This window comes from Rousettus aegyptiacus, unplaced genomic scaffold (assembly GCF_014176215.1).
Source record: "Rousettus aegyptiacus isolate mRouAeg1 unplaced genomic scaffold, mRouAeg1.p scaffold_m13_p_2, whole genome shotgun sequence".
NCBI lineage: Eukaryota > Metazoa > Chordata > Mammalia > Chiroptera > Pteropodidae > Rousettus > Rousettus aegyptiacus.
The window spans coordinates 20,378,386-20,400,278 of NW_023416295.1; the positions used below are offsets into that span (position 1 = coordinate 20,378,386).

Here is a 21,893-nt window from a genome sequence, read left to right on the forward strand (position 1 = left end):
ATAATGTTTAAGCCCAAAGAGACTAAATGGCAATCTGTTTACATTCCTTAAGAACAGAAAACAAAAAATAAGTATGGTACGATGATATAACCGGCACAGAGTGGCATAGCTAGTTAATGGTAGAGCTGGTACTAGAACCTATGACACAAGTTACGTATGTAGATTCTGGATAAAAGGGGAGGGAGAGGTTAGGTTGCTTGAGAGAACAAAAATTCTAAAATTTTCTCTAACCCCTTTCCAGGATTAGAAAAGCTACCAAGCATGTTTGACTGCCACCTAGTGGATGAAATGAAAATATCTGGTCCTAGGTGTTCAGAAGAGAATGAATCCAGACAATTTAGCCTGTAGTAATAACAGAACAAATTGCTCGTTGAAATAAACAAGATACCAAACTGTATGATGCATTTCATCTGCTTGGCCCTTTAAACTACAAACGCCTTTGCACGTTTTCACAGACCCTACCAATCATCCTTAGGTAATGATGGATGGCCTATCATATTCCTCACCTTTTCTTCCTGCAGCCATTGACCTAGACTTTTGGTAGCCAACCAGTGGTTGTAGTCATTACTGTAATTGAGCACCAGCAAACCTGCAACCTGGAAAGACAGGCAGTCATTTTAAAGCGGTGACCACAAAATATTATCCAACTCTTGTGACCTTTCTTAAGAGTCAGTTTGCATTTTTTTAAAAAGCTTTATTACATCCACTGATATGAGACTTAAATTTTTGAATATGTGAAGGAAAAAAAAGATGATCAACATTTTTCTCTTAAAATGTATACTTTTTACCTTAGTTATCTATCATGTGAGGGAACAGTCTTATTTGGTTTGCCAGATCCTGAGACTAAGCTGGATACCCCTTCTCAGCACCTCAATGGCATTTCAGTAATCTAATTAATAATTACTTATTTAATGTACATGAAGAATAAAATTATTTTTAATCTATATTTAAAGGTGACTGAGAAATTTGGGTAAAATTGCGAGAAATAGAGCTAAACTAAAAGATCAGGCCAAGTCATTCAAAAACAGAATGGTGAAAAAAATAGAGTGGTGAATTTAATGTGTAAATTTTTGAATTGTTTAAGATGGTCCACATTTTTAAGATCTTATCCGAATCTATCATGAGTAAGAAATTTTAATGTGTTTACTTTTAGACTGGCATATCATCTATACTTATCATCTAAATATACATTTAGACTTATCTTCTCCAAAAAGGATAAGATTAGAAGGCAAATAGTTAATACTGAGTTGATTATCGAAATCCTTTTAAAAGGTGATTCATTACTAATTCTTGTAGCATAGTTATTATTTGGACTTATAACAACATTTTTCCAAATAAAGCCAAGTTTCATCGAAGGCATTAAAAAACAAATCCAAAGTGCCCTGAAAAACAAAACTCGGTGTCATGCTCAAGATTATTTTCATATACCTAGGAAGAGGTTGAGAACACAAATTTAATGGTTTGTATTACGATATCGAGGAAGAAACTTTGCCCAACCTAGATTCTTAAAATAAATCAATTATACCCTTTGAAATTGAGACTTTTTAAATAGTCATCACTGGTACTACCTTAATTCCATCAGACTCCAAATATTTGCTAAGTCCCAGTTCATCCAGTGCAGTAGTGTCAGGGGCACCACCATTTCCAATAATAGGGTTGGCCATGGTGAGAATCTGTCCCTTGTAGGCAGGATCAGTAATAGCTTCCGGGTACCTGGGTAAAGATGCCAAAAAATCACCACCAACAACAAAAAATGTGTATAGCTACAATTTATATACATGTTCTTAATTATGGAACCCTTAAAAATTAGAGAACATGAGTTTAAAGACCTAAAAACTTGCTTCTAGATATTAGCAAACCTAGAGAATTTTTAGATAGAATTTGTTAATTTAGACTGCTATGAAAAGAAAAGCTGGCTCTTAAGTACTAAGGTATATTCTCATATAATTTTCATTCCCTCAATTTCTTAATTTTTTTTTGTCTTTAAAAAATTCCATAGGGCCTTAATTTTTTAACATATTGCTCTAGAGTTTGCAGATGTCCTGAAGATTTCCTTAGCCTACCAGACATGATTGGTTCCAAATTGATATTTACTGTTGAGGGCTGCCAGTTTCACCAAAATATTAACTGTCAAAAATTTAAAGATTTTTAAAAAATATCTTTTAGAATACCAAAGAGTATTCTGATTATGTCAGTGGTGGATGCATGAGTACAAATTTTTAAAATTTATTGAACATTTAAAACACTGAGTTAATTTTTATGAAATATATATTTAATGTAGTTGATTTTAAAATAGTTCAATTTTAGAAAGAGGTATATGTTTGAGAGTTATTATCAACTTAGAAAAAAATCAATTCCACAAAAATTGACCAGAAGCATTTCTGACTTCTAAATTAAAAGATTCCGAACAACTATTTTGAAACAGTTATATAGAAGTAGGGAGACCTTAATTTTAAAGTTTGCAGAAGGGAAAAATACCTGTGTTCTTAATATAAATATATATATATCATATTTTTAATAATAAGAAACCTTATTCTTAATAATTAAGAAACAGCATTCCCATAAGTGCCAGGAGCTATCTATAGCTATTCCACACATTGGAATACATTGCAATGAGGGTTCCCTCACGTTCCGCCCCTCTTATTTCACTTTTTGCATAAAGAGTTAAACCAAATCTTTCTTGCGGATTACTTCTGAAAGTGAACTTAGGTGCTGAAGGGGAGGGAATCAACAACCTCGAAACCAATAAAGCTCAGTTCAGGCAGTAGTCATCATAAATTCTTCAACCCCTATCCAGACTAACTCCTCCCAGAACTACTTTTGTCAACAGAACAGTTAGTCTTTCAGTTTGGCAACCCCTACCCAAGGCGACTAACGTGCTGTGATATTTATCCACACCTCAATCTAATTTCTCTAATTTCTCAAATGCCTCTCATTTATCAGGAGCTGATAATATTTTAGCCAAGGCTCATACACAATATAAATGCACTTCTTAAAGATGAAAAACAACCCCCCCCCGCTTAATTATCAACCACCTTACTGAGTGAGCCACACAATGAATGAAAGCAACATTTCACAATGAAAAATAGGGTTTGTGGTTTAATCTCATTAATGAATACCTCTTTCTACATCAAAAAAAAAATCTTAACTAATTTAATTTTACTTTCCTTTTTTCTTTCTCTCTGTAAAAGAACTGGCCATTTTCTTTAAACATATGCTTACAAAACTCTCTCCAGTAAATGAATAAATATAGCTTGTCCTAGAGAACTGCAGTGTTGGAAGCAAATTAATCTATCAGGTCCTGTTTGACTTTTGTGATGTGACAAGATTTATTACCCGCAATCTATCACAGAGAAGAAAACTCTAGTGCCCTCCATCATTCTGATCTATATTAAACAGTTGTTTGTTGGCAGGTATATTAACACAGCTAGTAATTAGTGCTGTCAAAAAGCTTAAATAATTGCCTGGTGTAGCAAAACTTTGCAAACAGGTTTCATACACTGTAATTTAATGTTCTCACCAGTGGGAACTATTTTAAAAACCATTTAATATTTTTCATTTCAAACAGAGAGCCAAGAGTTTAGAGAAGAATAGACATTAATAATATAATGGAAGTTTAGTCAATCGATACCTTCAATATCAGTTAACTGATGTCCCCTTGCCTTTATATGGCTAACTGAATTTCCCTAAAAAATTTATCAAATATTTTATAATCTAGTCTATTCAATCTTTAATGGAAACCTCTGGAAACCATCTAGTCATTTTTTAGAGACTCGTAAATATATATTTTTTAATTGCAAGCTATAAATTACTATCTAATGCAGCCCCCTCACTGTTTATGACTGAAAAAAGGATTCAGAAAGTTTAAGTGATTTTCTCAATATCATTATCAACATAATGAGTTATCATTAGAACTGAGACCAGAACTTCAGCCTCCTAGTTCTCAGATGAACAAACATTTGTTGACTAGATAAGAACAGTTGCAGGGTTTCTGTAACAACTCTTACCTTCATTGCAGTAATTCTCTTTTAAATACTACGTTGAAGATATTAGATCTCTGCACCTGCTCTCCCACTGATTATGTTAAGGCAATAAGTGAACCTGTGCAAAACTGTATAAAATACCTAAGGATTTCTTAGCTCCTTATAGTAGTTCCTATTAGATGTGCAAAGTTGACTCTTAACTTCACCAATGGAATGGCACCAGAGTGTGCTACCCACCCTGTTCCCTGCTCCAATTTTCACCTTAATCAGATCGATACTTTGCCTAAGAGAAGCCATTTGCTATTTGGTAATCTCACCTAACCTGTGTCCTTGCACCCTATATTTCCAGAATAAATTTTGTTCTTTTTTTTTTTTTTCAGGGTAACACCAGTGTTCATGTTCTCATTCATTTACAGCCGCAGGGAGGAGTCTGTGTCTGTGGCTCTTTTCAGGCTGTGGTAGGCTACACACAGGCGCCATGCAACATCAGGACAATATGTAGGCTTATTATTTGATGCAGTGATTTCAACTTCCCACCATGAGTAAAATTACCCAGTTATTCCTCTACCCAGAGCTTTGGAATAGAAGCATTACTCACCCTCCCAGACCAGTATTAAAAACCACTTCGCCAGCAACAGAGGATGGATGGCCAAAGGAGTAACCTTTCATCTTAGTTCCATCTTCCAGGACAATGTGTGCTGTCTGTGCCTAAAGAAACAGATTCATAATTCTTAGTGGAATACAAAAGATGAAGGAAAACTAGTTGAAAAAATCCAAAGGTATAATATACCAACTTATTAAATAAATGCACAATATATTTGATGAAACCTTACTGCCTAGAGTTGGAGTTGCTCTCCTGTTACTTGTCACTTTTCTTCAAATGTATGTCTCTTGTCACTGGCAGATGTTTTATTTTGCTTAAAAAAGGAACTGAGGCCTGTCAATACATTGTCTGTTCTAAGTCTACTTGTAGAGTTATTGACAATCCAGAAATATTTCAGTTTAGCTGATATGCTATGTGTCTATCTTTTCTCCTTAATATTCCTTAGCATAGCTCAAGCATAGCTTTAAGGGAAGTTCATGAGTTTGCAAAATCATTGTGAATTGTACCATACAGCTCATCATCACTCTAAGGTTTAGAGATAGAAGGAAACTTTAAGGTTATCTATCAAATCATGTTCCACAGAGCTCTTGTGTTTGATGGCGCTGTCCCAAGGGCTGTCCTCTCCATCAGCTTTATGGCTGTAAAGAAGCGGAAACTTTTTGCTCTGTTAATACTGATACAAAAGCAAGCACTCTAGAAGATTTCAAAATATATTGTATTCTGCTTTTTAGCAGAGTTAGCTACATCCATGTCTGGTTCTCTCTATAAACTATAAGGCATTCTGAATTTGATTACTTCACCATATTAATCTTTGAACCAGCTTCTATAAAATTCTTGGCTTAGAAAAGGGATAATTAGAGAAACTTATTTAAGAAGCAGGCACCATCCAGTTCTCACAAATACCCTGAATTCTATTGTTGAGACAATTTAAATCCAACTCTCAATGTCCATAAAATTCAGGAGAGAGAGGAAATGTGTTAAACCGCACCTTGGGGTACAAAATCTAGACTATAAAAAGTCCATAGGAAAAAATAATTGAAACATGGTATATGATTTTACTTATATATGGACTCTAAGCAACAAAAAGAACAAACTAATCAAAAACAGACTCATAAATATAGTGGACAATTTGGTGATAGACAGAGAAGCAGGGGGGTTGAGAGGTTGGGAGAATAGGGTGAAGGGTTAAAGAAGTACAAATTAGTAGTTGATAGTTGGTCACAGAGATGGGGAGCATGGGATAGGGAATGCAGTTAACATTAATATGATGACTAGGTGGAGGGCCAGGAGAGGGAGGGAGCAATTGGGGGAGGGGGTCATTTTATAAACTATATAGATGTCTAACCAATGTACTGTATACTTGAAACTAATTTAAATAAATAAATTTTATAAAGATGAAAACTAAAAAAAATAATAATAAACCATTAAAAGAGCTCTGTAATAATTGAAGAAACTTGCATAAAAATTTATATTTTATTATGTTCAGCATAATATTTCTTAGGAGTGAAGACGATATTGCAGTAATATTTTTGACTATTGTTTCAGAGATATATACTGAAGTACTGATATAATAAAGAACAAAGAATATGATATCTGTGATTTGCTTTAAAAAAGAATCAAGAATTGGATATGCAAGTTGGAATATAGGTGAAACAAATTTGGCCATGAGATAATTGAAATAAGGGAGATCATTGTGCTGTTCTCTCCACGAGGATTGAGGTCATTAAAGAGAGAAACGCGCTAATTCTCTATTTTCCTTCCCGTACGTTTTTAAGATTGGACCCACAGTGTCTAATCCTTTTGGATCCTGCCACCTACCTCCACTCTCACCCCCTGCCCCGCCACCCACACACACACGCTGGTATGCAGCAGGAACTCAATAAATGACTTCTAGACCTCTGTTTCTATGACCCTCTAGCTTTATAATATCTTCCTAACTTTTCAAGTGTTAAAAAGGAAGAATCTCATCATTTTTCTATAGCAATCTTCTCTGTCGAAATACGATGCCTCTTTTAGGTTCAAAATACGTGAGTCTCTTGATATAGGAATGAATACTCTTTAGTGTAAACCAATGTTCGATTATTTTTAAACCAGTATACCATGGGCCTAAATAATATTTATGTGAGTGTTTATGTGTAGTGAGCATACAAATTAACTTATATACACATTTTATATACAATTTTATTATTATTTCCTAATAAAATCGATATATATAAAATACTCCTTTCAACAGATTGGTTTATATATATATATTTTTTTAATCTGAGGTACAATGCATGGATTCAAGTTTATATGTCTGAGAAAGACTGGACAAAGTGCTGTGCTACACATTTTATATGCATTTGTGTGTGCGAGTACATCTATGTGTGTGCACACAAGCAGCGTCAGCCAAAAGAATTTTGCCCTTTTCTTGACATATCAAATTACCTTTGAGGGAAAGTTTTATCTATAGCCTTGGAACCACTGTTCGAGATCTTAAGCTTGACACTTTATCTTTAAATAGTTATGGTTTATCTTCTTAGCCACTAAGCTAAACAAGCTTTTGGAATTAGCACAACGGAAACACAATCATTCGTTAGTGATATGAATGATGACAAGACTTCCCCGACCGAAACAGCTGAATGCGTTAAGTTCTGAATTCTGCTCCTATATCCAGGAAATCTCCCTTGCATGTCACATCTTCTACCAACATACAATTCCTATTTTATATTTTATTTTGTCAACTATTGTTTGTTTATTTATAATTCACGACAGAGGTTGATGATTTGAGGAAGCGAGAGTGGTAATGCTCAGAGTATTTCTAAAGACTCTTATGAACTCTCCAAATGTCTTAGCTGCTGCTTCTCAATAGGGTACATTTATTGGGAAAATTCCCTGGATAGCTCTGGTATGTTTCACTAGGTGAAACCCTTTGGTCTGACTAATGAAAACTCACTGTCAAAAAATATTTTCTACTGAAAATATTATTTTCTGTTCTCAAGGAAGTCACATATAACCTGCATGCTTCCAGAAAATGGAAGGAAAGAATAATGGAAGGAATAAATAATATATAACTTTGAAAACATCTAAAATAACTGTACTTCGTTCACAAAACGTGTGTGAACTGCACATTTCAATTGTCTTCTAAATACCAGTTTATTCACCCTACTCTGAGCCATCCTACCTAAATATCGCCTCTGTTTATATTTTTCTTTTACTTTTCTCTATCCTCTTCTGAGGTAAGAATTTCAGATTGGCTTATCTATGGGTTAGCCACCATCTACTTATTTTTTTAAAAGGCAAAAATTAATGTAGGCAAACTTACTTCCTGCTAGCCTGTTTCTATAATTCTATTTGGTATTTTTCTTCCTTTCTCCATAGGATTAGTTTTCAACTTTGCTTTCTCCCTTTTAAACATATATTTGAGGAAACATTTACTGTTGCCTCAAATAGACCCTGAGATTGTGTTCAGTATGTCTTTTTGTTCCTTTAATTATGTTTTCTGTTCTTTTTGGCAGCGTTTATAGATCTTCCAATCCTTTCTCCCACTACACATTATATTGTTACAAGGTTTCTGTTTATTGCCTATAGTACCCTTTATATCCCACTTAACTACATTGGCCTCCGATGAGTTTAAAATGATGAATGCCAATTGACTTGTCTATAAATTGATGGAGGAACTTTGAACAAAGAGCCATTATTTGGAATCCCCTCTTCTAGCTAACAATTCCCCAAATGCTATTTCATTCCAACAAGTCCAAAAGAAATCACTTTGTTACTGTCATAAGATATTTTAGTAGCCTCAGTCCTAGAAGAAAGAAGTCCATAGCCTAAGAATTAGACTGTAAATTTAAGTGCCTACTACCGGAGGCCTGTGGTACTTTGAATGCTGAAAATGCAAAGGAAATTTTAACGAAGAGAAATATATACACTTGCAGAATGTCCAGAAAAGTAACCAAAATATTATATGAGTTCTACAAAATAAGGGATCTTTATCTTGATGTGGTCCCTAAGTGTTTAATAAAAATAAACATGTCAATAAGACAGTTTAGACATTCAAGTCACAGTATGTGCCAACTACCACACCGGGCTCTGGAAATGCATGGGTAAATGTCCCTAGTCCTCCTATGTAGTAAAAGGGCTAGATATGTGCATGGATGATAAAATAGAGGAAATCTGAAGAAGAACATCACTGAAGCCCTTGAAGATACAAAGATACATAAAATATTATTTCTTATGGGAGATTTCTCTTTAATAAAATAATTCACTCTTTCTTTTCCATCCATGTGTTAAGTAATAAAACTAAAATTTTTAAGAGAGAAAGTCATGTCAAATTTTGAATTTCAAGTCCAAAATTTAAAATCCTTCAAGTCATTGTTCGAATGCCATCTATTTTCTGGGCAAGACCTACCTTGACCCCTTATTTAAAATGGCAATATGCCCCCAGCCCCGGATCTCTGTAGTCTGCTCTGTTCTCCTAGTGCTCATCGTCTCCCAATATTTCATCCAGTGTCTTATTTAAAATATCCCACCAGAAAGTGAACTTCATGTGGGCGGAGTATTGGGTCAGCATTTTGTTCAATGGTAAGCCTCAGGGGCCTATATCAGTGCCTAGCACAGGACAGATGATATTTTAATTTTTGTTGGATGAAGAATCATTGAGTATCACTCTAAAGATAATAACATTAAAAATATTGAAAAGTGTTATTATACATTTAGTTTTTAGTTTATTCTAAGTATGATTTTAAAAATAATCAAATGCCTGTTTTGAGTTGCCTTTTCATTATGTTTAACTAATACCATTCTATAATATCTTAAATGTAATCTCGTAATGTAAAAATATTAAGGCGAGAAATAGATGTGCGTCTCATTGAGGGGTAAAGGAGTAAAGAAGGAAAAGGTAATTAGATGGTTACACCAGAATTTGTATATTGAGTATCCTGTGTATGAGTGTTCAAATATGTATCGTTCAGAGTTAAGACAAAAAATTATAATTCCAAATAAAAGGATTATTTATATCAATTTACTAGGTATTTCACATGAAAAAAGCTGACACTGTCTGAAATACATAAGTTTCATTTCTTATTTCATTTTGCAAAATAGAAAAAGAATCGGAAATTTCTCATTACCTAGAGTATTCTAAAATATAGACATAAGGGAATCCTGTATTATTCTATTTAGTTTTAGAATAATTTATACAAATGAATCTTGAAGAAAATTTATTTTAACTTTTTCTTATTATTCTCAAATATTTTTGCCATAGCAAATTCAAGTGAAAAATCTAAATCAAATTCAAAGGGATCGCAAGTTATTTTGAACACTGAAAAGTATTTACTTCTTAATCTTCAAAATTATTTAAATAAACATGTATTATTCAGCTGCTTTATTTGAAATTCTAATCTAACTTGCTGCTGCCTATCTTAGTCAATCATTACAGAGAAATAGATGCAAGCAACAAGTTCTAAGGTGAATTTAATCTAACTCCCTCTGGATAGAACTGAGAAAGATTTTACTTTGGTTTGTTCTCACCAGATATGGAGAACAACTTTTCTCCTTCCAAAATATGAATACTTACAGAAACATTATTTGCACCTGGCTACTTTGAGTTTTTCTTTTTAATATGTTCTTACAGCTCTTAGTTTTACTTTTTTCTCTCTGGTCTTCTACTAATATTCCAATAACGTTTTTAGTAAAACTTTCATGCAAACTAAATCCCATCTGTGACAGGATTCACTTAGAAGCTATTTTTTTTTTTGCACCCTCTTCAGTCAGTCATTCAATCTCTGCTTGCATACCACTGAAAGATGAAGCACTCACTACCTTACTCAGCTGTTTTCTCTCTTTTTTATATATGTATATTACTTTCAGGTATACAGTACACTGGTAAATTTTAACTAATAATTATAGTATAATTCTTCTTCACTAATTAAATGCATATAAAATTATAAGAATATTCTTCAAATCTCAAGATCATAGCCAATAAATAATTTAATTTTTAATTCATTATCTAATTTTAGATTTAAGTGCCTCAAAGTCAAAGGTTGTTATTGTTACCTTTGTTCATACTGACTCAAATTGACAATAAAATGATGAAATATAACAAGACATTTTGGGTATATGTATTAGGCTTCAGCTCAGGAGTTAAGAGATATTTAAACGACTTTATTAATCAAACTCAAATCAATCATTTTTCTCCACTTACTATTATTTATCAAACCAAACATACACAATCCTCTAACAGTAACAAGAAGAGAAACTTTATGAAAAGAGGGAACAGAATATGAAGTTTCTGTTCAGAAATCTCATTTCGAAAAGGTCAAGTTCATTTAATTTGGCAAATGCTTTTGACTGCTGATTTTGAAAAATACAATAACAATCCGTTTTCAGGGAAAAAAATATATTAATATATATTACACTATTCCCTCAATAACTATTACCCAAATTTGCTTATATACTCATAATCTAAATTGCAAACCAGTTTACAACGGTAGTTTAGGGTAAGAGTAGAGCATAATTTTCTATCCATTCAGGGGCTGATTTTTTTTTTAAGTATAGAAAGGGCAGACTTCTCCAGTGAGAAGAGCAGATGCTTGAGGGGAAAAAAATTATGCTACAGACAACCATTCACTCTACCCTGGCCCCATCCACTCCAATCCATGGGGACTGTTTGAAATCCTGCTCTGTGCAAGGGAAGAGGAGGGCGTATAAATGACGCTGAGCTGGAGAGAACAATTTTGACAATCTCTTCCACTTTTTGCCATTTGGTTCTTTCCCTCCCATATCCTGCCTGTTGAAATATGGATTTCACTTGGGTTTTTTTTTTTTTTTTTGGTTTATTTATTTGCTTAGTTTTGTTTCGATGTCATATTTTCGATCAATTGTTTATTAAAGGTCAATTCCGCAGGTACCTTTGAAGACTGAAAAAAAAAACAAGCCTTGAAGAGCCACTTAGGCAGAGCTTAAATTCTTATTCTAATTCCTGCCCTCTCTTCTTTCTACCTCTCTAAATTCTACCTCTTGTAACAAACCCAAGCTTTATTATCTTTATGAATTAAGCAAACAAACAATGAAAAATTTCTTTTCCAAAGTTAAAAGTAAACAAAACTTGGCACTTATATTCACTACCTTATATCCAAGTTTACAACTAATTTACCCAATAAGATTCTAGGCAACACTAGACAACAGCAAGGAGAGCGAGCCTGCCTTCTCTGTCCACCACAGTATCACAAACACATAACACAGTGTCTGGCACATAGTGGGTAAGTGTGGAAACCATTTTGTACCTCTCTGAATTTATAGCTTGGCCCATTAAATTAATTTTCAGGGAAATCAGAAAGGTCATTTAACCCCTGGTCCACAAAGGAGAAGTAATAGGAGTGATTGGTGACTTTGGGAAATGGAATTGAGCAAGACTAGCTCAGCCCTTCTTAACTCAGTTTCAAAGAAACCTTTCTCAGTTGTACATCAAAGTGGTAGAGCTGCAGTTGTGAAAGAACACATTTGACTCAGGGAGTGGGAGTTCTGAGAAGCCCATTTGGTTACAGATCTAAGCCCCATGATTAACAGTGATAAAGCTGATACTTAGATCTTTATCTGCTTGAATGCTATGTCTTATTTCCCAATTGATTCTAAACGTAAAGGTTAGGGGTAATTATGACCCCTAAAATCCTACCAGTAGAAAATAATCTAGCAAATACTAATTGGTTGAATGAAAGAATGAATGAATGAATGACTCTCAGGTGATAAAGATGGTACATAATTCTGCTTTGTTTCTCTGGGACAAAATAACTGGCTTGCAAATCACACCCCTACTTGGCTCCCAATCACATTTAGGCCAATCTTCTTAGGCTCTACTCACAAAGGTGAGAAGTGGTGAGCTATTTCCTGAGAGACTAGGTAAGGAATAAAGAACACCTGTTTCAATACTATTTTCTCTTTCATGTAAGTAGACATGTAAGTGCATATAGCAATTCCTTTTTATAAAGCCATTACATCATAATTAAGCTTTCTTCACACTTTAGTAAAATCACTTTAGCCAGATAATCTGTTTAACAGAGTATTGCTAAATGATTAAATAATGAGATCATTAAATGAGAAAAGGTTACAACAGAAAATATACAAGCATATACTCTCTTCCACACACATCTTTCCTATTATTTCTTTAAATACTGAAAATATTAAACATGTATTTTTCATTTATACTTGATATAATTTGTACTTTTAATCACATTTTAAATTCTCCATTTACTTGTCTTATTTTTGGTTGAACTCTTTTCTAAAATGTAGATTTCTAATTCAATATTTTTCTAGCGATAGTCTTACAAATCTTTCAAATCCCAAGATAGTAGGTCTAATAGTAAGATATTGGAAGATCAGTCTCCCTCTCATTGGCATCTTTTCCTGCCATCTCCTAGGAGTAACAACTTTCAAATCACAACTGATCCTGAGAATCCAAAGTCTGGGCAAGAATCCAGAGGCTTTCGAGAGTCTCAAAAAATGAAGTTCTGCTGTTTATGGGGGTTCTAACTCAGAAACTATCAGACACATGCAAAGCACTGCAGGACACCTGAGTGCTTTCCTTTCTTCATGCATCTCTAAAACATAAGAATGAGCCCAGACTTCAAGTAAATTTGACACAGTCCTTAAACATCAGTCAAGGTCCAAGGTCCTTAGTTCCAAAGCTAATGGTGACCTCAAGTTGCTCAATGCTCAACAGTGGGCATTTACTTTTAGGAGCTGAGTAAGTATGCAACTGCCTAAAATGAAATACACACACACACACACACACACACACACACACACACATACACATACACACACAGAGTGAGAGCGAGAGCAAGAGAGAGAGAGAGAGAGAGATTTCTTTATACCTTCTAACAATCTCTTGGTTGACTTTGAACCAATGTATAAATTGTATCTATAATTAATATTTCCACCTCTTCAGAATTATGTGTTTCTCCCATCCAAGTTATTATGCTGCAAACATACAAACAAGCCTCTCCTTGGACCTCCCTTCCCAAACAGTCCAAGGGTTTTTAATCAATACAGATAGCAAGGAAAATACATTAAAACTAGTTTATATTTATAGTTAGATTTTCTTTAGCCTGGCGCATACAGATATTATAGGTCTGGAAACCAGTTATTTTATAAAATAAGTTGTCAAAAGTTGTGTTTCTTTGTGACATTATATGATTTTGAAGTTTAATGATTGAAATTAGTTGTTTCTATGTTCTAGTAATACTAAACATTACTTCGATCTGCAAATTTAAAAAAAGAGCATCCATAAGATTATAGATTTTTCCACACATAATATTTATGGCTAAAATGAAGTTTTCCTGTGTATAAGTAACTACTCTATCTTTAATTTTTTATTTTACAATTTTATTTTTTCTAAGTTAAACTGAATTACATAAGTTTCCATATGATCCCTATCATTATATTACTTTTAAAATGAGCATTTTAATAAACTGAGCAATCTTTGAATTTTGTACATTCTAATATTTATAAAACCCAGGGATGTAATACTTCCACAAATTTTAAGTAATTTTTAATAAAAATACATTTTTGTGAGGGAGGTTGCATATAAGCAGAGATTCTAATAAATTCTCTCAGTATTTATTTGTCGGTTTGTCTGCTGTGGATTTTGGTATCATTTTTTTTACTATGTCATGTATTTTTTTAAGTGACATTTCCAAGATATGATACTGCGAGCAGATTTGATATTTCACCCAAACATCTCATTGCTTTAGGGCTTTTGATTTTTTTTCTTTAAAATTAAAATTCATTGTAAACCAATATTTATGGGTCTATTTTCATTTCCTAGTAAGATGATTGATTAGCTCTATGAGACCACAAGTAAACAACAGGAATTTTACACTCTAATACTCTCAGTTTGAGATCAAGTTTAAAAGGGTAGATGTTTCAAAGCATTTTCCAGGACAAGAAAAATGCAATAATTATTAATGGGAGTCACACAGCTAAATTCCCCTTTAAACTCTTTGAAAATGTGTCCCTAGTGCTATGCTCAACTAATTTAGAGGGCTTAGTCTTAGAAGTAACTGTCAAAATTCAACCATAATTTATAATTTAATCTATTAATGTTTTTGAAACAGCCTGGTGTTTATTATTGTTGTTAAGCCTTTCCTTTGCATTTAGTAATATGTTATTAAAAATCATCCACTCATTGTTCATTATTGTTCCATATCCCAACATCACTCTGGGCTAGCTTTGAGAATATTGATTCTTTACTTTGAACCAGTTTTCTTTGAATCTTTTTGTTCATGACACTGAAAACAAGTCAAAAGGAGACTTTTCTTGCAGTTTAAAATTGCTTACAGCAAACACCTACCACGTTGGACTTTTGCAAATATGGAGCTTACAGGACTGTATGAGAAAGATACAAATTGAAAATTGAAAAATAGTACGCTTTGATTGGAGAGGAAGATTTACGTCAATTCTGAATACCAACGCCCTAAAATATCCTATTTATAGAATTACTAATGACCATAAAAAGCAAGAATCTTATTGATTCTTTGATTTAAACAATCTATTCTCAAAATGCAACCAAAAAAAGGAAAGAAAAAAATTTAATTTATTGTATATTAAGATTAAATCTCGGTGTATAAATGGGCTCTTAAGAAAGCAATAAACTTACAACAGGAGAAATAATTTACAGCATTCTGAAGCCGGGTTAAACTATGGCTTCAGACGTATAAGCACAGTAACAAAAATGCCAAATTAAAAAGATCCATGTGGCATCTGATCTTGGAAGCTAAGCAGGGTCAGGCCTGGTTAGTACTTGGATGGGAGACCACCTAGGAAGACCAGGTGCTAAAGGCGTAAAAAATAAAAAAATAACGGATTGTAAACTGACAAAGTCCTTGCAATCTGTGAGGTCAACCAAAGGTTGCCCTCGCCCCCCCCCTCAAAAAAAAATCCCATGTGGTGTTTTAGGCCTAATTATAATTCTAACCAGACTTGCTACATGTATACTTCAGTTTGTGTACAAAAACAGACATCCACATGTTCTTGTGTTAACTACAGCACTTGCACATCTGTGAAATGGAAAGAAGAGCATTGTTTACTCCCCTGGGTATGAGAATTTACCAGTAACATGTTCTGGAGGTAAAGCTTTGGCTATCTTAGCAATGAATTTCATAAAAGATTTGAATATAAAACATTACGGCTACGATAATCCCCTCAAAACAGTAGTGAAAATGAAAGTGATTTACTTTGAGAATCTGAATGGGAATTGCTGTTAAATAATTTGGCTATATAAATTATATCTATATCAGAAAAAGCAGAAGCTCCACGTGTTTATTTCCATTTTCACTAAGGCCTAAAACTATTTAACATCTTTGATTTCTGGCTTACCTGATGATTTTAGCTATTTGTTCATGTCAGTATTCATCCTCTTAAGAAATAAAATAAACTAGATCCAAATTTTAGAAAGAAGGAAGCTAAAAGCCAGAATTTATTTCAGTTTATCATTGAATAAATAATATGATAAAAAGTTAAAATATTAAAATGTTCTTTATTGATAGATGATATTTTATTTTTCATTCTTACAGTTAGCCTTTCAAAATATGGACACTTAAAATTCGGAATTATAGTACAATTTGCTATGTGTAGAATATTTAATGGAACTTCTCTACTGTTATAATGTCAACATTTCAGGATTTCAAAGTACTATAACAGCAATCAATTAAGCCTTACAACACCCTAAGTTAATAGCCTTACAACATCCTGAGTTAATATTAAGTCATCTGCCTTTGGTTAAACATAAGCCAGTGTTGGGGGAAAACACCATGAAGTTAATTTCCTTAAATATTTCTATGTTCTGGGCATTTATAAACAAATTAGTCAAGTTTATAAGTAATTTTATTCTAGTTATGTTTCTCATTATAAATAAAATGTAACACATAAAAAAATTCCATTACAAAATGTGTTTATAAATTATAGGTTTATTAACAAGCATATAATTGGCATCTACTATGTGGTAAAGTGTTCTAAATCTGAGAGGTATCTCCAATATTGTAAGTTAATTTTTACTTTATAGTAATAAAGTAAAATGTTCTTATGTTTAATTTTACATAATAGAAGAAAATTATTCAATAAAATTCTTAGTGATACAGCAACCCTATTAATTCATTTGTGAGAACTTCACATTAGCCAATAATCTCCTTATGAAATTTAAAGGATCAATGTAAGTTGAAAACAACAACAAAAGAGAACAAAGAAACCTTGAAAGCATTTTCATGAGTTGAACTTATTTAGATCAGATGAAGAAAATCAAGTGTAAACTCAAGATCACTAGGACTAAGGAGTTCAATGCCAAGTTTGATCCTGGCCCACGTAGGCTTCTTCAATACTTGGTCATTGCAGAAACCCTGGGAAATACTGGTCACATCAAGGTCATTCAGTCTTACATAGCAAATTCCTGAAACCTTGAAGTGAGCTCTGCTATGACCACAGCTTCAGAGGAATTAGAAACCTACGATACCCCCAATCTTTGGTACGCTTTGGAAATATGAAGTAAGTCTAAGGAAGATGTGAGGACATCTGTATTTGCTGTATTTCCACAGCAGTAGAATCTAAGTTCGCCTTTAAATCATCAGTAAATCTGGCTAAGCATGGTCCAATGGAAACCTGAGGCATCATGAGCAAGAGAGAGAAACATGAGGCCAAGACTAGCGTCAGCTCTTTCGGCGTTTCCCCTGCCTGAAGTCTTAGTGTCTAGCCCAAGGCTGGGACCAGGGTGAGAGGAGTGAGGTGCCTTGGGCGCAACATAAAAGGAAGGCCCATTGTGGCTTTGGCAGTGACAGCCTACTTCACTAATGCCCTTACCCCACCCTAGCTTAGGCCCTGTTCAACTATACTTTTGCCAAAAATTTTATGGCAAGAAGCTCAAAATACTAAAGCACCGTTGGTGACAAACGAATGAGTCTATACTTTAGGAAGGAGGGCCATAAAAAGTGGAGTACATAAACAAGTGTTCAAAAGAGACTCCACCCCCAATTAAAGAAATATTGTCCACCAAAAATATGTAAAGTTGCTCAACTATCCAAACTTATTCTGCGACAGCTCATTTGGGATTGAAAAATAATTCATTATTTCAAAAATTTGGATTATCGTGGATGAAATCCAGTCCTAAAACATACCTATACATAGTAAAAGTCTAATATGATGGTTTTTCTTGAAGGTTTATGCTGACCTTACCCCTACTCCCACCTCTAATCTGTACAGAGGCTCCAATGCAACATCAAACTCTATTTCCTGTGAATGTCTTAAAGCTACTACAATATAATTAAATGATTTTGATTGCAGAAGATTTCATACTTGCCAATTGTAATCAAACCACAACAGCTTCTCAGGACTGAGCTAAATAGATGCTTCTATGTTCGAATCAGAATATAATATCTTACAAAATGAAAACTTTCAAAGGTAATAATGATTCTGAGACTCATTTGTACCTGACATACCAGAGGGAAGGATGCTTGGACTGCTAGGTTCCTGCCTTAATTGTAACACAAGTCACTGTTTTTAAAAATGAGCGGATTGATGGTCAAAGCAGTACTTATTGAACCCTTTTCTAGTCATGGGAAACTTAACCTTCCTAATTTAATACCTTCAATTTCCAAATTTGTTTGCAAGTAAAGATAAAACTATTTACTCTTGGTGACTTTCCAAGACTTGTGAACACAGAATTTTTATCCACTAATTATCCACTGATTTCCACTTATTATTCTTCCTGTATACTTTCAGAGTAGAAGTTTCTTGTTTATTTGTTAAATAGTGAGGTAATTAATTTAAAAAATAAGATATGAGAATGTGCAACCTTTTAGAGTTGAATTCACCATAGTGGAAAAAATGATTATTTGCTTCGTAGTCCCTAAGTGTAACTGATTATAAGAAATATTGTCCTAAAGATAGGTTTAATATTAAAAGGTGAAAAAATTGTCATTATAAATATCTGAGAAATTTTTATCAGAGATCTTGTCATTGTAATAATTTGTAGTCCATGAATAGCATGAAGAAACTCTGCTCTAACTCTACTAAGTTCTTCAGCTAAAATGCATACAATAGAATTTTTTTTTAAGTATCCAGTTTTGCTTTTAAAGTATTTTATAGATTTTTAAGCATCGAGCATGTGTGATGATCACATAATCCTTTGAGTAAAGCAAGAATCATTTCCACACTACAGGTGACAAAATTTAGGTTCAGAGAAAATATGTGACCTGACCAAGTTCAGAGCATTAATAAATGCATGAGTGATTAGAATCCAGATCTCTTTATTCCCATCTAGTGTGTTTTCCTTTACATGGCTACGACTGGTTGAATTTAATAACAAGCACTGAACATTTTTAGTACTAATAGGAAAAAATTATGGTCTCTGAAACTCATATTGTATAGTGGTTGATCACGTATACACTTGATATCTAATTTCTTCAAAATGTAGAGCACCTTGAAATTCTTCCCTCTTCCCTGTAAGTGAAATACAACTGTGTCTATTGACAAGGTATGCTCTATAAACAAATATGCAAGAAAGGGTCACATAAAAAATACAGGTGCATCACTGCTATTATCAAACCCATTCTCTCTGACAACAAGGGGAAAGAAAAAGTGATGTCCAAAGACACTAAAAAGGCCACCAATTTATAAGGCAGTGCTAACAGACCTGATCACAGTGTCTCTTCCACAATCCATTTACTATCTATAACTAGCTATAATGCAGCTAACCTTTAGTGACTATCCTCACTACCCTTCACTAACCATTATATAACTACATCCTAATGATTTTAACTATCTTTAAAATATGATGCCCATCTAAAAAGACTAAATTTGGATAGATTTTTCTAAGAGAGTTGAGTTTTAAGAGTAAAGGTAGAAATACAACTAGGTAGGTGTCTATTTCAAAATAAGTAAATAATACGAGAAGTCCCCTTGGACTGCTGTATAAAATTTTAACTCATTATTATGAATTTCAAGAACTATTTCCTCCAAAATTCTGGCTAGAAATGACTGAGTGTGAGTAATGGCTTTAACACCATGAACTGATGATGAATTGAAGGCTTTTTCCTCCTGCAAATTTGTCATTCTTAGCTGTAAACTTTGGCAGACCCTCCCTTAAAACAGATCTGCCACCACAAACTAGAACTATTTTGACAGTAGTCCACCCACACAATGAAAGAGTATTGTTGTGGTTGTAGTTAAGATTGTATTGAGCGCTTATTCTGATCTTGGAGAACTGGCTTCTTATCTCAGCCACATCTACACCATTGTGTATAGTTATTTATAATTCCTCTGTTTCTGATGCATGATGAGGATACACCTATTCTTACCTACATATCTTTGTGAGGAAAAAAAAAAAAGAAATATTCCAAGAGATACAACCTTGAAGTCTTAGAAGACACATCTCTGTCTAGGCAATATTATTTTCATTACAGTTTATTTTCTCTGAAGTTATATATGAGTACCTTTGAGATATTACTAACATTAAACTGAAAGTAGATATTCACTTTCATAGTTTATATCTACTCTCTGTATCTTGGATGATGGTTTAGAACATATCTTCTTTCAGCTCTCCTATTACAAACTGGGTCTAAGAAAATTGTGGTTCTTGGGTTTTTTAATTTAAAATGATAGTTTTTTTAATACTTTCTCCTGAGATTATGCATTACTCCTCCCAACTCTCTCTCTCTCTCTCTCTCTCTCTCTCTCTCCCTCTCTCTCTCTCTCTCTCCTTCTCTCTCTCTCTCACACACACACACACACACTTCATTCCTCACTCCTCACCTCCTGGCTCTCTGTCTGTATATCTCTCTGTTCCTTTTCTTTTATTCCTATTCTTTTCTCATTCCTATCAGTGGCGAAGTCAATGAGAATCTATAAGCATTGCTGAGCCCTGCAGATGTCACTCAGAGTTAAAACCATATTGAATTCTGACTGGAACAATCTAAGCAATAGAAGATGTAGAAGCATTAGGAGAATGTTTAGCGAACCCAATGACCACACAAAATATAAGTAGAATGCTCAAAGCTATTAGAACCTATTTTTATATCAATAGACAGAGATTGTTTGGGGTTTTTTCTACTTCACTTTTTACAGCTCTTTCTACTAAAGAACTACAGTGATTATTTAAATTTTATATTCACCAAGTGTGATTTTTATGGACAAATTGCCCAGGGAGTAATTTCAGACTTTTCTGGTAATAAATATCTTCATAAAATTGTGGGAAAAACAGAAGTTCCTACTGGATTTTGTAATTCAATAGCATTTAATATTCCCTTCTTAAACCTATAACTGCTTCTCAGTTTTAGATATACTCAAGGGGGATGGAATGATCAGTTACTAATTGTCTCCATGTCTTAATCTGCAAAATAAAAATCATAGATTTGGCCTAAAGAAAGGCCAAGAGGTAAAAGAAAAAAATCAATGTCTACATGATGATCTGCAAATATCAAAATTACATAGATATTTTTCTTCCAAATTTTCTTCCCCAAATATGACATTTCCAAAAGGAAAACTTTACAGTGAGCCAGTACAGAACAGGGGCTCAACATGCTGCCTACTATGATGTGACTCATGAACATAAAACCAACTTCATGTTTGAACCCAAACTGTGAGCAACAGTGTCTGGGCCCAGACAGAGCTCTAATAGCCTTTAAAAATATTTGTTTTCTAAACAGAACACTTACATTTTACATGTTAACAGGAATCATGACCTTTCTTTTATGTGGGGTGAAAATGTCTGTATTTTTACTCAACGCAGATAAAAATGAGCATCAGGTGAATCAGTAAGTTCTACAGTAAACATTAATAAATAAGCACGTCAGAATTACATTCGAATCTGTATTTGGTTTACACTACACTAATCCCTGTACAATTTTAACAGAAGCAATGAACATGGAAATATTACCTTGACAGAAAGGAGCCTGATGCCAGGTGTTGAAAATTTCCACTGATAGCGTGCAGTCACATTGGTCAAGCCAAAACCAGTCTTCAGGACCTTCGCCACTTTGCAAGCTGTCAAAATCCTTGTCATTTTGAAGATGTTGATTTGTGACTAAAATTAAATGAAATTACATATATTTTATGAGGATTTTGTTATATTTTTTAATTACTGTGAAAGAAAGCTGGGGAGAAGGGAGTGCAGTCAGTTGTTTAAGGCTGACTGCACGGTGATCTTTGAGTTTCCATTCATTCTGTCATTAAATGTCTTCAACCACAGCTCCTCCTTTAAACCCCTCCTCCCGAGGTGATGTCCGTGATGTCCAGAGATGTTCTATGGACATGTAACACAAATTGCAACACATCAAACACTACCT

General features: G+C 33.8%; 1 protein-coding gene across 1 annotated transcript in view; it reads right to left on the bottom strand.

Annotated features, from left to right (window-relative positions):
- The window catches only part of CPS1 (carbamoyl-phosphate synthase 1), a 115,351-nt gene extending 93,539 nt beyond the window's left edge, over positions 1-21,812 (bottom strand). Inside the window, exons 1-4 of the mRNA XM_016158607.2 lie at positions 21,485-21,812; positions 4,582-4,691; positions 1,569-1,713; positions 507-596 (exon numbers count right to left, since the gene is read on the bottom strand). Of these exons, the coding sequence (XP_016014093.2) occupies positions 507-596; positions 1,569-1,713; positions 4,582-4,691; positions 21,485-21,610 (471 nt within the window). The 5' untranslated portion in view covers positions 21,611-21,812. The remainder of the gene's footprint in view (positions 1-506; positions 597-1,568; positions 1,714-4,581; positions 4,692-21,484) is intronic.
- Between the last annotated feature and the right edge of the window lie 81 nt (positions 21,813-21,893).